General features: G+C 48.1%; 4 protein-coding genes across 5 annotated transcripts; 2 read left to right on the top strand and 2 right to left on the bottom strand.

Annotated features, from left to right (window-relative positions):
- Positions 1-1083: 1083 nt before the first annotated feature.
- LOC117589599 lies at positions 1084-7233 on the top strand. Of its 2 annotated transcripts, none has more exons than XM_034281673.1 (8): positions 1084-1369; positions 1826-2437; positions 3619-3970; positions 4036-4274; positions 4325-5161; positions 5331-5568; positions 5628-5926; positions 5989-7233. In XM_034281673.1, the coding sequence occupies exons 2-8, from the start codon at positions 2214-2216 to the stop codon at positions 6950-6952; spliced, it is 3153 nt and encodes a 1050-aa protein (XP_034137564.1). In that variant the 5' UTR covers positions 1084-1369; positions 1826-2213; the 3' UTR covers positions 6953-7233. The 2 variants fall into 2 exon arrangements, with proteins under 2 accessions (XP_034137564.1, XP_034137563.1); XM_034281672.1 differs by having other exon boundaries at positions 5313-5568.
- Positions 7234-7703: 470 nt separating this feature from the next.
- LOC117589601 (glycine N-methyltransferase) lies at positions 7704-9086 on the top strand. The gene is made up of 4 exons (XM_034281675.1): positions 7704-7967; positions 8028-8155; positions 8211-8467; positions 8751-9086. Exons 1-4 carry the CDS (start codon positions 7753-7755, stop codon positions 9018-9020), a joined length of 870 nt encoding a protein of 289 aa, XP_034137566.1. The 5' UTR covers positions 7704-7752; the 3' UTR covers positions 9021-9086.
- On the bottom strand, positions 9017-9356 carry LOC117589602. The gene has a single exon (XM_034281676.1). The coding sequence runs from the start codon at positions 9285-9287 to the stop codon at positions 9141-9143; it is 147 nt and encodes a 48-aa protein (XP_034137567.1). The 5' UTR covers positions 9288-9356; the 3' UTR covers positions 9017-9140.
- A 171-nt stretch (positions 9357-9527) lies between these two features.
- Positions 9528-11711, bottom strand: LOC117589600 (nuclear pore complex protein Nup88). Its single transcript, XM_034281674.1, has one exon. The coding sequence runs from the start codon at positions 11694-11696 to the stop codon at positions 9585-9587; it is 2112 nt and encodes a 703-aa protein (XP_034137565.1). The 5' UTR covers positions 11697-11711; the 3' UTR covers positions 9528-9584.
- Positions 11712-14919: the final 3208 nt, after the last annotated feature.

Here is a 14919-nt window from a genome sequence, read left to right as displayed (position 1 = left end):
GATGTATCTGCAGCGAGATAGATTTTTTACGGCCTTCTTTTCTTTTATTATTAGTGAAATGGTAGCGGAATTTTTAATTGAATTACGACCACAAACATTTCATGAGCTGAGTTGTTTTGGCATAGAAATATGTTTCCAGTTTTTCTCTGTGCAGACTGCACGTGTTCTTGTGAGTCAAATTTCAATTGCAAATGCTGGGATCATCCATGTAATTGCTAGTTTAGTTTAGTTTACTTTTAAATACAATATTGCTGCTCTTAGGGTCTCCCATTCTCCACTTCAAAGTATTCTCTACTGCCTGATGTTTTGGCTCGCTGTAAGCTGAAAAATTAAATGCATTTTACAAAAGGCAAACACACACACAGCACAACAGGCCCACGAGCAGCACAGCACAGCACCAATTATCGTAAGACTTGACCACGGTCATTGATTTCGAAAATGCCTTCACTGTCGAGGGGCACCCTTGCCTCTCTCATCGTCACAGCTTCTGCGCTTGCGCAAAAGGCAAAACCCGGGTCCGCCGGCATTTGAGACCCCAAAAGAGGTTTAATTGCAGTCTGGCTGGGTGCCCAAAGGCACCCGCGATTAGTGGGAGAGACTGCAACATACGCCGAAATCTTTACGCAAATGCTGCCACATGAGATGACATTCACATTGCCTTCCCTTGTGCGATATGCAAATGTTCGTGTTGGAGTTCATACTACAAAACCAATAATAATAATATATAATAACCGAATCTTCAGTGTCGGCATTGGGCAAGTGATTGTTACTGTTGCTGGGATGTTGAAAAGCAACTGTCTCGGACTCGTTTATCTCCATCAGGGCATTGGATGTGTTAGTTTGGAGTGGGCTAAAGCAAAAACAAAGAGACAAAGATGCAGACAGACAGCGATACACAAATGGGAAGACGGGGAGCGGACAGGCAGACGGACAGCAACGGACAGCGACGGACAGGCATTCTCATTGTGCTGCGCTACCCACTTACGCCAGAGATGATATTGTTGCTCGTAGAGCAGAGGCCACTCTCCCAGCGGCGTCAGTCTTGGCCTGGCCATTTCTTTCTTTCTTCGGCCACAGTGGAGTCAGTCGTAAGCCAGCGCTCGTCGGGCTTCGGTTGTGTGGATTCAGTCTACTTGGAGTCTGCTTTTGACGCGCATCGACACTTTGGCCAGTCGCTCTGTGGCATTCAACGAACTCAGAAGCCCCGTTTCGGTATCGAGCTCTCCAAAACGAATTACAACATTTGGATTACAAACTTAAAGCCAAAAGCCAGCAAAGACAGTGAAGTGCATTGAAGTTGGAGCCAGATTTGGACTGCAACTGGGAGCCTAGTGGCGGTGCAGTGGAATTAAAGTTCAATAAGGCACGAGTAAATGGCATTTCCAACGATTGTGATTACGTTTAAGTTCGTGTGTGTGTGAGAGTGTGTGCCTTGAGCGGCATTTGCTAATTACCGCAAAAAAAAAAACATATCTACACAGTGAAAGTATCTCATAGATGCAACCGAATAACGCGCTCGACGTGTGGCTCATACGAGTATATCTGGGCCTTGCCTTACCTTGCCTTGCCCGCTGCGAGCATAGCTAACATTTTTCCAATATAACAACAATTGCATTTCATGGGGCAATTTATCAGCCGAAAGAGCGCCAGCAAGTAAAACTACAAACAAACCAAAAAGTACATACAAAATACAAACAGCATAAAAGTGGCCAAATAATTATTTTGCAATACATTGTTCCTCATGGCCTGTGCCTTAATCTAATTGTTTTTACCCCAAAAAAATATATGTAGCTACAATTTGTCGGTATTTGGTTTTTGCTTGCAGCTAATTAATGAGCCAGCACGGCAGTGAATAATGATGGCCACAGTCGAGGAGCGAGGCATGCAACACCTGCGAGCACATCGTATCTGCATCTCCAATGGAAATGGAAATGGAAATGGAAGTGGCCAGTAGTTGTGTTTGCCCTATGCAAAGTGTGAAGTGAAGAGCCAAGCCGAGCCGCTAACATGTTAAAAATTAACGTTCATTTCATTGTTCATGCATAGTTGAATTGCCTTTTATTGCTAATTGCATGCAAAACGAATTCCGAATTCCGAATCCTAAAACCGAAAACGAATCCGAATCCGAATCCGAATCCAACAACAGTTAAAGAGTGAGCTAAAGATTTGCATCTGTGCATTCCGTAAGTGTTAATCGGATACAGACTCTGAGGATGGTCACCTGCAAAGTGGACTCTCAGAGTGCAGTGGCCATACCCAAAATGAATTCCGTGCGGGCGGCGCGTGGCAAAGCAGCGACCGGCAGCAGTAACAGCAACAGCAACAGCAACTCTTCCGGCTTTCGGCTATTGGACGGCGATCAGCTCGAAAATAATTCGAGTGTCAGTCGAAATTCGATATACAAACTGAAGATTGATTTAATGTTTGACGATTCCAGGTGAGTAATTAGATGAGGTGAAAATAAATAATTAAAGACAAATATCAATCATAGCTGATGGTTTTGTTTTAGGAGGTGTGGCACACCTCATTAGCTTCGCTCTCGATATGATAGCCAACACTTTCGTTCTCGAAACTACAGCAGTGAGTTACAGAAACACAAATGAGAAATGAGAGAAACAGATGCAGAAGAAAGAGCAGCAGGGAGAGAGAGAGAGAGAGAGAGAGACTGACCATGCATGTGTCTTCGAGTCCGTTGAATGTGTTTCGTTTACCGTTTTGCATTTCCATAAGCAGCAAACAACACACAAAAAAAAGCACAGTTAGTTCAAAAATTAAAAACGATATTGTCTGTGAAATAGATAGTAGAAAGATAGTTGCCAGAGACAGGGAGAGAGAGGAAAGAACGCATAAGCAGAGGGACAGGGAAAGAAAGAATAATTTGAGTCTTTCGGTCACCTTGGATCGGCACTTGCTCGATGCTTAAATATTCCAACGCTGACACACATTCACGGAGCAAACTGCTTAATTGATTGAAAAAGAAAACTGTGACACCACACCGCTCCCCGCCGTCCAGTCAGCAATCTCCACTCCACTCATCTTCATTCCCATTCAAAACTCTCGCAGCTCTGGCGACGTTCTATGGAAATGACCATTTCCGATTTTGTGTCAGTTAGCGGTAAATAGAATCTGGTATTGGGAACACCTAAAGCTGCATGCGTCAGTGGGGGGAAGGCCATTGGTGCTCCTCCTCCAGCTTTAAACCTGGACCATTGTCTGTGTGTGTAGCTCTGGGAATGGCGCTAGCAGGATGTGGCCATGGCCAACACTATAAACAGACATTCTCCAGTCTCCGCAGCTCTAGTCCGAGACGAATATGCTAATCTATGGTTAGTTTTGCGTTAATCAGTCAAACTTTCACAAAAAAATGTAACTTTTTTGTCACACACAGCAGAGACAGAGACAGAGACCGAGAGTGGAGGCAGCAGCCACCCTCCGAAAGTGTTGGCTTCAAAATAAATCCATTAAAAATGTGGCTGGTGGCCATTAAACCATAAACAATTGAAACTATTTTACATTGTTATAGTCCATCGAATCAAAGCTCCAGCTAGAACTTTCTATGGCAAACTTTAAACCTGTCTTTATGATCCAATTTCTGTGCTTCCCGCCCACCCATTGTAGATCCATGCGTAGCAGCCGCCTCGATGATCCTCGTGGATCGCATCGCACGCGCTCCATCATCATGTATGGGCGTAGTGAGTTGGCCAGCACCTCGGGGGCCAAGAGCAGCTTCCTGCAGGAGTCCAACGAGTCGGCCAAGGTGCTGGCCGAGGCGGCCAAGAAGGATGTGCAGCGGATCAGCAACAGTGTGCAGGCCCAGATCGAGCAGCTCTTCACGGATGTGGCTAAGGATGCCACCAGCAGCTTTGATGTCACCTGCCTGGGCTCACTGCCGCTCAAAGATAAGGTGACGAGTCTCCAGGGACTGCAGGAGCCACTGCGTCAACTGTACCTCACTGAGGTCTCCAATAAGGTAAGTAAATGCAGCGAGTAAAGGCTCTGCTGGTATCTCAAGCTCTGTTTCGGTGTGTTCTGCAGAAGCTCGGCTCGGGTTCGTTGGATATTTGTGCCACTGGATTGCGTGTGAAGATCAGCAGTGGGCCAATCCCAAAGGGCGGCTCAGACGACAGTGAGGCTCACATTACGCCATTTCACAACATTGCCGTGTGGTCGGCGGTGAAGTTTGTCATCTCCGCGGATGATGGCGGTGCCGCCTTTCTGCCACTGATCACCGATCCCGAAAATATCGACAAGACTGCACTGTTTCAGCCGCTAAGGTGAGTCCTTAGAGCTGTTGCCAAGATCTTCATCGAACTTTTATGCCCAGTTCCAGCGAAGAATTGGCTGTGGAGCACAGCATACACGTTCATGCACCCATCTTTGCGGTTGTCATGCGTTCTGCTAGTTCCCCGAAGATCCTCGAGTGCCATGGCTTCATCTGCAAGAGCACCGAGGATGCCATCGTGATAGCGGCCACCCTCTACCAGAGCCTGATGGCCCACGTCAGCACCAATTCGCATCGGAGTACGAAACGTCGAACGCCGCGCCAGCAGAACGGCGTCAGTTGCATCAGCATTGCCAGCAGCTCGGCCATGACCAGCTCCAACTATCTGTCCCGCTCCCAGATGACGCCCAGTGCCAGTGGGCGACGCAGTTCCTTTCGCGCGGGCACCGGCGCCTCCGGCACGCCCTCCCGCTCCGTGCGCAAGAAGCGCGTCTCCAGCAGCTCGCTCAGCTCCAACAGCAACATCATCAATGAGGCCGCCGAGGTGGAAACGTCCACGGAGGAGCGCAAGCGCAAATCCCACAAGTCCAAGCGTGCCCCCCCAGTGCCCACAACGGTGCCGGGTTCTGGCTCCGGCTACAAGGGCGCTCCCACGCGCAACGGCAGCATCGTGTGCAGCAATGGACACGTGAGCCGACTGCATCATCACAGCAAAAAGCCAGCAGGAGCGGCTGCAACCAGTGGCTACAAGGGTGCGGATTTGGTAGGCACTGCTAGTGCCAGCAACGGTGGAGGTGGCGAGGCGGCCAATGGGGACATACTGACACGCGTGGCCATACCCAGATCTGGCAGCTTCCTGAACACCGGCGGCCTGACACGCTACAAGTCGCGGGCGGCGCGCCGTCACTCGGGAAAGTTGGGCGGCGGCGGTGGCGGAGGGTGAGTATTATCACCGAGCTCTTTGGGGCCAGGAGCACCAGGCAGCTGGACTGGAGTGCCCCTGGCCTGGGTGCTGGTGGTAGTTTGATTTGTTATTTTGGGTGAAAAGGTTTGGTTTGGTTGATTGGCATCGTTTGAATTGTGCTTCTAGTTCCCCACTTGGTTTCAGCGAGCTGTTCAATGAATTTCGCCTGCACGAGAATCTGCACTCCCTGGATGACATTCTGTATGCCATTATCGATGCCGATGGCATGTCCTTCAACGATCTAAAGCCCATCTACAAGGAGTTCCTGCTCAAGCTGGCCGTCACACTCACCCAGGACGAGCTCTTTCAGCGCTCCAAGAACATCATGCGACGGCAAAAGAAGAAGAAACAGAAGCGCAAGGCCAGTGTAAATGGGTCACAGGTGAGTGGAGGAACACCAACACAGGATTAGCCTTGAATGCAATCCCTTCCGTTCCACAGAAGAAATCCAAGAGCAGCTTTTTTGGCCTCAAGAAAATGTTCCAACTGGGACAATTTCGCTCGTGCCGCGGCAAGCTGGACAAGTCCAGTCCAAAAGCCAAGGAGGCGGCCTCAACGCTGGGCAGCCAGGGCAAGCGTAAGATTAGTGCGCCCATCATCATTGGGCCACCCATCAGCCACCACGTGCAGAACCAGCAGCAGCAGCATCAACGCAATCGAGCGGCCACCAGTGGCTCGGATGTGTCCGTGGTGCGCAATGAGCACGCCCTGCAGGGACTCAACAGAAACAGCAGCAGCGGGTAAGCTTCAACTGGAAGAGGTCTAATCCCAACTCTCCCTATAGCTTCCATTCCTTCCACAGCTATGTCTCCTGCTCCGAGTGCAGCTACGACTCCGAGAGCTGCACCTGCGCCTCCGCTGATCGCTGCTACTGCAGCCTGCGCACCGAGCATCTCAATCACAAGCTGCGCCAGAAGAACGAGCGCACCATGGCCATGGCCAACTCGCGTAAGCCCGCGGGAACGCTCAACCCTGTGGTGGGTGCGGGCGCAGCAGCCAGCAATCGCCACTCGCTGATCTCGTGCAAGTCGGATGACAAGTGCTACTGCTCCATGGTCGAGGAGGAGCCGGCCAGCACGCTGGAGCACGACTCGGTCAATACGCCCTCGGAGACGACCACGTCCTGCGACTCGGACAGTTGCATCAGCGCCAGCAAGTGCTACTGCAAGCGAACCCATCGCCGGCAGCGTGCCCTGGCAGCGGCAGCCATCAGCGAGGATTCCCTGTCGCAGCAGCGCAAGGCGCGACCCAGTGGCGGTGCAGCACGGAAGGGCAAGTCCGCCGAGAAGCTGGGCCTGGACTACGAACTCTTCAGCATCAGCGGCAACAGCGGCAAGCCCGTTCAGCCGCACGAGGCGCTCAGCGTGAAGAAGAGCGTGGAGGCGGCCGCCGTCTTTGCGGACATGAAGCTCAGCCAGACGACGGACATCAAGAGCCTGTGTCCGCCCATGCAGGCACAGAAAGCGATGCGTGCGGCCAATGGCAGTTGTCGCTCATATGTCTCCTCCCGGAAATCCTCGTACCGTGCGCGCGAATCCTTTAGCACGGATCGCTTGGGTCCCATGGCCATGCCCATCCCGCTGGGACCTGGCAGCGTGGGTGCAGCACATAAGACATACAGCGCTGACAATCTGCTGCTCAGTATGAAGGCCATTGAAAAGGCAGCGTCCATCAGGAGCAATGTGAGCCGGAGTCGCATGGGCAGCTACCAGTCGATGCGGGCTGTGAGCGCCTCGCTTGAGGACTCGCTGGGGTATTTGCCATAAAAGCATAAAACATTAACTAATACTCGGATCTGCATAAACATAATCGTACGCCAGCTTAGGGCTTATGTTTCCCAAGACAATTGCTGTTGAATCATAATTCTCCTGCGAAACGTAACCCCCCAATCTCTAGGCCTAAGTTTCTACTTTTAAGAACATCAAGTGTGAATTTATTTATAAGATTTGAATCGTAGTTTATCAATGTGCAATATGAAGACCATTCCAAGTGGGACAAGAGTCCACCAACCACACAACGCAGTGCAATATTTATAAAGATTTCTAATAAAAAACTATTTCATAAACAAATACTATTTCCGTTGAACTTACAGTGGAATAAAAAGAGAAAGATTATAACTGAAAGTATAAACATTAATGGACAAATGTCTGCCCATGTGTTGTGTTTTCCCTGTAGATGTTCTGCTTCGTCATTCTGTTTTTTGACCAAGGGATATGATCAGAGACGTCTAATCAGAGCAGACCCGAGGCGGGTCAGGGTCAGGGTCAGGGTCAGGTTCAAATACAGCAGCAGCGGCGGCAGCAGCGAAAGCCCGCAAGCCAGCACGTTTGGGATCGAGCAGATGTGCCACCCAATGGGCGCACGTCAAAGCGGTCGGGCAGGAGTGTGATAAGATAACGGATGAGTACGAGGGTGCTGCTGGTGCTACTGGTGCCTCTGTTGACATGCCAGCTGTTGGCGGCAGGCTATTGGATGCGCTATCCACAGCGTGAGCTTACGTGGAGAGTGCGCATGAGACGAATTATTATTTCATTGAGATCTGCCGACCAGTGCTGACCGAACAGAGATGCCCACCTCCGCTGATAGTGTTTTTGTTGCCCGCTCGGAAGGTATTTCCGCCGAAGGAGTTAGGGATCAGTATGCCGATGGCAAGGCGGCCAAAGTGTGGGAGATATTCATCGGAGACAAGAACTCGCGTACGGACAACTACAAGAACTTCTTGATCGAAATGCTGCGCCGGAAGGGCTGCAAGCGTGTCCTGGATGTGGCCTGTGGTACAGGGTAAGTCTGAAGGGTTCCCCGCTAAACTTTACTTTACCATTTCGTTAACACTTTGTGCAGTGTGGACTCGCTCATGCTGGTGGAAGAGGGCTTTGAGGTGGTGTCCGTTGATGCCTCCGACAAGATGCTGAAATACGCTCTCAAGGAGCGCTGGAACAGGCGCAAGGAAGCTGCCTTTGAAAATTGGGGTAAGTTCGGTACTAAAATCCTTCTTAGCCACATTTGCTGACTGTCCATTTGCAGTTATCGAGGAAGCCAACTGGTTGACTTTGTATGACGACATCAAGGAGCATATCAAAGATGGCTTCGATGCAGTCATCTGCCTGGGCAACTCGTTTGCCCACTTGATGGACGGCTTTGGGGATCAGCGTGAGCACAAGCAGGCGATTGGCAACTTTGAGAAGTGCCTCAAGCCAGGTGGTGTCCTGCTGATTGATCATCGCAACTATGACAACATCTTGGAGACAGGCTCCACACCCGCCAAGAGCATTTACTATAATGTGAGTATCAGCACGGAACTGCCCCATCATTGTGGCGCCAATTAAAAACTATTAAATGACACATTCCATTCAAAAGCACACAGAAAAGTTGTGCCGTCATCCTCCAATTGATTATGTTCAGTGGCTGATCTCATTTTGTGTTAGATTACGTGGAAAATCAATTTCATTTCGCATCATCATCAGCGATTCCATTATCAGTTACATGCCCACACGAACCACTGATAAGCAGACGTTGAATTCAATTAGTTTTAATCAAATATTTCCTTCCTCTCTCCTCTTGCAGACAAGCCACACGGCAGACATCAAAACATCCGTCCTTTTCTACTGCGGCAAGCCTTCGTTGGTGTCCATGGATTACCTGATTGCGGGCAACAAGCTGACCAGCGAGTTCCGTCTGTCCTACTATCCTCACGAGCTGAAGCGCTTCCAGGAGATACTTAGTGAGATATTTACGGCCAAGGCCAAGCATCAGCTGTACGGAGACTTCAAGGAGATGAGCCAAGTGAAGAATCCAGCCTTCTACATACACTTAATTGAGAAGCCCAAGGCTTAGATTTAAGCATTTAGTTTTTATTCACATCAAACACACATCTAAAATATAAAGCCCGTTCGATTTACATTTGTAGTGTGTGTGTGTGTGCTGGGTGCCTCGTGGTGTGGGATGATTTTCTGTTCAAATCATTATACAGTATCTGCCCACTATGGAGGCAAAACAGAGAGTCACCATGGCAGCCTCAATCACAAAGGGAAATCGCGATTTCACAAAGTTGAACATCCCCGTGTAGATGTTTGAAATGGTTGAGAGTAGGCTCGATGTCATGTCTGCACCGATTCTCGATCGACGCCTAAAGTATTCTCTGCTAAAGTTAGACTCTGACTGCGGCCAGCTGAAACGCAAAAAGAAATGGAAAGGCACAAAGTAAAGTGTCGCATTAGACTTGCAAATGAATTTACGTTACGTTTGCTTTTCGGTTGGGGTTGGCGTTCAAAGTGCGCGTCAAGTCTACATGCCACCCATCCAAATGGATGTATGTCTAATAGTGCACAGAGCTGTCCCAGCTTATTCGAACATTATGTTATTTATTAATTAATACGTTTCACATAAATGTAACCAAACTTAGACGCCAACAATTTTATTTATACGCTTTGCATCGGTTATTTGCCGCTCAATCTCTAAATTTAGTTGGGTCAAAATCTCAGTTATGGTGCGATGCTGCTTCTCGGGCAATTGAAAGACATTGCTCTTCAGTTCATCCTGGCTCTTGTCAATGTGATAGCGCTGTTTGTTCAACATCTTCTTGGCGGCCTCCAGGTCGGCAGCCATGCCCTTGGTGACCTTGTTAATGCGTGACACCTCCTGCGAAAACTCGCGCTCAGCCACGACACTGTTGGGCAGAGCTGTGTTGGCCTTTTGCATCAGACTGTGACACTTGCGCACCAGTAGCTCCTGGTTGTCGCTGATCTCCTCGAAACGCTCGGCCAGCTTGTGGGCACCCTCGCTGATTATCTCCCGCTCGTGCTCCAGGTCCTGGATCTCGCGCAGTTGCTGCTCCTTCTTCAGTAGAATTTGATTGATGTGCTTCGCAAACTCGGCACGGACGAGGTCGTGCCGCTTGAGGTACTGTTCGCGCAACACTTCAATGGCCTGGTTCAGTAGCTCGTAGCTCTCGTGGGGCGATGCTGACGACAGCTTGTTGGCGAGAATCGGCTGGTTGACATTGCGCTGCAATAAACCTTTAATTTTGTCAAGGAATGATGGTCCAGACTCTTGCTCATCCACATCGGAGGCTCGCTGCTTCTTCTCATTGGGCGCCACCAGCAGCTGGGCATCGATGACCAGCTTTAGGCTGATCACTTGACCGCTGGCCAACAGCAGCACCATACCAGCCGGCAGTTGTAATAGAGAAATGCCGCAGACGGCATTGATCCGCTCGCTAGAGTCGAACTTTGTGCACAGAACGTACTCGGCCCTGGAGGATGCCGCCAATTCCAGTCTGTCCTCATCCGACTCACTGTCCAGATACCGCTGCAGCTCCGATATGAAACTGACTGTGACCACGTGCAATCCAGCATTATGATAGGCAAAGTAGCGCAGCTCGTTGATGATATCTCGCTTCAGGTGTATGGGACAATTGTAGGCGTCTTTTGGTCCAGAATTTGATGCGCCAGAAAGACCCAATTCGAGCTCAACCGTTTCCAGCACATGGATGACATACTCAGAGGGCTCTATGAGAATAAAATCATCAACTTCGTTGAAGGAATGCTCCGCGGCCTCGGCATCCATTAGCAGAGCATGGTGTAGCTTTCCAGTCGACTCGGCAATGACCAAAGTGGGTGGCAGCGAGGGAATGATCATGATCGAGCAAGACTCCAGGCCGTAGTTATCCATTCTCTGTGGCGTTATGGTTATGGGCCCCTGCAGACGCGTCATATCCGAGTCCAGTCTGGTGAGCAGAATGTAGATGTTGCCGTTCTCACGCAGCACCACAATGGGCCATTCAATCTTCTCCTGCTTGGCGGTCTTTCCGCCCAGCGTCTTGTTGCTTTGATTCAAAGTGGATTCGTTGGCCGCAGTCAGATCGGCAGAACGCGGCTTCGTGGCTGGAGCAATGTCAAAGTCCACGGCAACTTCGCCAAAGTCGGTATGCGAAGTCTTGGCTCCTTTTATCATAGTGAGGGGCCCAACTTGCCACACGTGTCGCAGCTTCGAGTGATTGTACACGCGGATGGTGTTGTTGTTCAGCAGCACCAGCAGAGTGGAGTCCGACACTGAGTTTGGATGCCAGCGCACTTGCCGCACCTCCAGATGGTTGTTCTGGAACAAAAGAGAATCCAGACAGTACGTGCGACATGTGACTTTGTCCTTGCCATCCTTAAAGTAGCCATCGGGACCCCAGCGGCGGGGTAACTCCAAGATGAACACACCACGCGGTCCACTCAGTGCCACCAGGGAGCACTCGTTCGACACCGTAACACGATCTATGTCCTGAATGATCGGGATCGAAGATATGAGCGTCTGGTAGTTCACTTTGGCACGCTGCTCAGCCTCCATTAGCGGCGCGCGCCAATTCCGCACGAGCAAGCTGGACTCGTTTCCATCCCACGCAAACAGTAAATCGTCGCTGCAGTCCAACAGGTTTTGCGTGTTCTGCACAATGGGCAGGCCATCGCGTATTTTTTCAAAGAATTGTGTTTTATTTAATTCAAAACAATCCGTGAGTTCCGACATGTCGATTTTATCGATAAAAACAAAACATATACCGACATATACCGAAATATACCCTTTCAGTTTTAAAACATAGCGTAAATATACGGTATATTCCATAACATATTACTCGACTTTAATATTCTGCTTAATATTACCAGCTATTTAGGGTGCTCAGCGAAAAAATTGTATCTTTATCCGATTGATGCATCAATTGAGCTCACGATTGGCTAGTTTTTATGACTTCCTTTTATTGGATTCTCTGCGAAATAAAGATAAAACTAAAAAGGTCAACCCAAAAAATATCATATAACGGGAAAGGACTGCTACGTATTTGACAATTTGTTACTAGATAACCAACATTCAGCGATGAGAATGTATGGAAGTTTGTATACATTTTATGCTATATTTAATATCTGTTTTTCCGAGCTTCTTCACATACAACTGTACATATTTTGACCGATACGGCAGCACTAACAGAATAAAACATCGATATACATCGACTATCGATAGCTTATATGCGCGGTGGTTTTTGAATTTGTATTTTCCACAATGGTACATATATTCTCGTAGTTAAGGTTAGTTAGTTATCTTGGGACGAATTTGATTGTATTTATGGCGCCAGGCCCAACAATGTTGATGACTTAATGATAAGCTACAAACTCAGTTTCTTTGTTACGCTCTCTTATCAGTCCGGGCCGGGCAAGTGGTGTTCTTATTAGAAGTCGTTTCATAACGTGCCTTATCAGAACGAATACCTATGCAGATACAGTTTTAATTTGTTTATAAACAAGTTTTGTATGCTAATATGAACTGTGCGGGGGGGACGGACTCATGGGAGTAGGAAACCCCTTGACATTGAAACTGAAAGAGGCTCGGTATGTATGCCATAGAAAAGTGTACATGAAATTTCACGTACTAAGAGTATATGTTTCATTTTTAATTGTTTATAAATTTCCCTGAATTTATTTCTGATGTGTATGCTCTTCAAACTTCCGCCTGATGAGTGTGAGGGTCATATTTTCGTAACACCCGACTTCCGCAATGTGAGAAGAGATACAATTTGTCAGCTGCAGTTCAGTGTGGTCTGGTCTGCTCCATTTGTATCGCTTTATAAGGCTTTGTCCCGCCCCGCTACGTCGATCAATGCCGCTCTTGTCTATCAATACATTGTATATCTTTTGTCTCTTTTTTGTTATAATTATTATTAAGTTGTTTTTCTCTTTTAACACACAAACAAACAAAAGCGCCCTAGCCGCAAGGCCGCGGAATGTGGGAGAGAGAAAGAAGAACAACAGAACAACAGAACGACCTGAACTGAACCAGAATCCACTGGAATGGAATCCACTATCATCACCGACCACACGCTTGTTGGGCCGCGGGGCAGGGTAGGGCTGGGTTCTGCGAGACAAACGGCACGTAGCAACAGCCACTCACTGGGAAAAGGCGGCCAACCCGACTGTCTGTCGGAGGGCGCTGTAATTAAATTACGTTTTATGTTGTTTACCAAAAATGTGTTTTTTTTTTGGCAAGTCAAGGCAGCACGCAGGCGGGATCTAATATAACCTTTGGAAATGACTTTTGGCCAGCATAAATCAAGAGGGAAATGCTTTTCTTTTCGTCGGCTCGTATGAATGTGTACAGGCGGATGCAGTTGCAGTTGCGGTGGGTGTCTAAAAATAAAGTCAATTATGCTATGTGTTATTGCAGCTGGTCCCCAAAGCCGGCAAACCAGATGAACAACTCATTTTTGTTGCCGTGTGTTTGTATGTATCTGTGGGTTTTCAGTAAAGTCTGGGTATGTTTTTTACAAATGCAACTGCACCGAAAGCTTACAAGTTGTGCTTGCAAAGCACACTCATTCATTCATTTCTTGGTTAGAGCTTTGCATAAAAATTCCAAATATGTGGCCCCATTGCATAAAAACGCAATTATAGCGCTGACCGCGTCCGCATTGCATCTAGGTTTTGGAAACCTTATCTTTTCTTTTTGGTTTTTATATTTTACTTATCGTTATTGCTTTTTGAGCTGGCTTATCGACCAATTTCGAAACAAAAAGTCCACCTTGCATGCGGTAGCTTTTTACCTGAACATTTACCTCTGCTCGGCCACTTTTGTGGACCGGCACGTGAATACAATCGAAAAATGCCGTTGGCTTCTCGGTGAACGGACGGTGGCACAGTAAAGCTCACCTAACTCGACCACCCATTAAGCGAAAACAAATTCCACTGACATTCAGCATTCCGCACTACGAAATTGGATAAACCTTGCTGAGACCTAGAGAGTTTCCACTGTAATTCAATTAAAAATGCGTGGGCGGCGGAAAAGAGAGAACACGAGAGAGAGAGCGAGAGTGCAACAATAAATGCAATTCCACGTTCGAGACAGTTAACCGGTCGGTCGCCGGATGGCGTTGAGGGCGCCGTGGGCAGTCAATTTGGAGCGTTGGCGCTGGGTAATTCCCCCTCCCCGTCATGGTTTTACCGTCTGGCAATGTCTGCATTTGATATGTACTCGTACATATTCAAGTCGATTCCGCCGCCAATGGCAAATATTTTCAGTTGTTGGCAACGCGTCACAGTTTTTTTGCGCCTGGCAACAGCAAAACAAAGACAAAGAAACACAACGAAATGTTCGACAATTAAAACGGAAAGCAAACACAAAATCTACATATGTATGTACTATGTGCATATGTATTTGCTTTCTTGAGTGCACTACTAGCGACCTGTTGTCGGCGAGGCGTGATCCTAGAGTTGCAGCTGTACAATGTATTTTAGTTTTAGTACTCCAGGTGATGCCTTTCCTTTGTATACTTTGCCACCTGCAAATCTCCCACACAATCAAATTTATCACTTTCGCAAACTCTTGCCCCGACCTGCGCTCACGTGAAGGAGTAGTAACGCGTGCACAGCTGTCCATATGTTTGCACTCTAGGCAATGTCATTAGCTTAGCTCTCAGAAAGCCAGAGAATCAGCAACAAAGCAAAACGGCAGATAACTTGCGGGTTCAACAACAAAATAGTCAAATACACATACACAGCACAAGTATTTAGTTAAAAATAAAACTATTTAACCTTAGCGATGTCGTTGCCATAGTGACGTTGATTCGCCATGGAATTAAAATAGCAAAAATAAGAAAAAAGTTGCAATCTCTGTACATAACCAGCAGAATGCGCAACAATATTAGAGATTAGGTCGAAGATTTACTAGCGTTTGTGGTTGTGTGAGTGTATGTGCATGGAGAGAG

Source organism: Drosophila guanche, unplaced genomic scaffold (genome assembly GCF_900245975.1).
Source record: "Drosophila guanche unplaced genomic scaffold, DGUA_6, whole genome shotgun sequence".
Taxonomy (NCBI): domain Eukaryota; kingdom Metazoa; phylum Arthropoda; class Insecta; order Diptera; family Drosophilidae; genus Drosophila; species Drosophila guanche.
The sequence above is the reverse complement of the archived record's forward strand: the minus strand, read 5'-3'. Positions and strand labels throughout refer to the sequence as shown.

Excerpts from the sequence above, each read along its gene's own strand:
- LOC117589600 (XM_034281674.1), bottom strand. The coding sequence starts at position 11,696 with ATGTCGGAACTCACGGATTGTTTTGAATTAAATAAAACACAATTCTTT.
- LOC117589601 (XM_034281675.1), top strand. The coding sequence starts at position 7,753 with ATGCCCACCTCCGCTGATAGTGTTTTTGTTGCCCGCTCGGAAGGTATT. Across the intron at positions 8,156-8,210 it reads AGCTGCCTTTGAAAATTGGG|TTATCGAGGAAGCCAACTGG; the intron begins GTAAGTTCGGTA and ends GTCCATTTGCAG. Across the intron at positions 8,468-8,750 it reads CCAAGAGCATTTACTATAAT|ACAAGCCACACGGCAGACAT; the intron begins GTGAGTATCAGC and ends CTCCTCTTGCAG.
- LOC117589599 (XM_034281672.1), top strand. The coding sequence starts at position 2,214 with ATGGTCACCTGCAAAGTGGACTCTCAGAGTGCAGTGGCCATACCCAAA. Across the intron at positions 3,971-4,035 it reads TCACTGAGGTCTCCAATAAG|AAGCTCGGCTCGGGTTCGTT; the intron begins GTAAGTAAATGC and ends TGTGTTCTGCAG. Across the intron at positions 4,275-4,324 it reads GCACTGTTTCAGCCGCTAAG|TTCCAGCGAAGAATTGGCTG; the intron begins GTGAGTCCTTAG and ends TTTTATGCCCAG.
- LOC117589602 (XM_034281676.1), bottom strand. The coding sequence starts at position 9,287 with ATGACATCGAGCCTACTCTCAACCATTTCAAACATCTACACGGGGATG.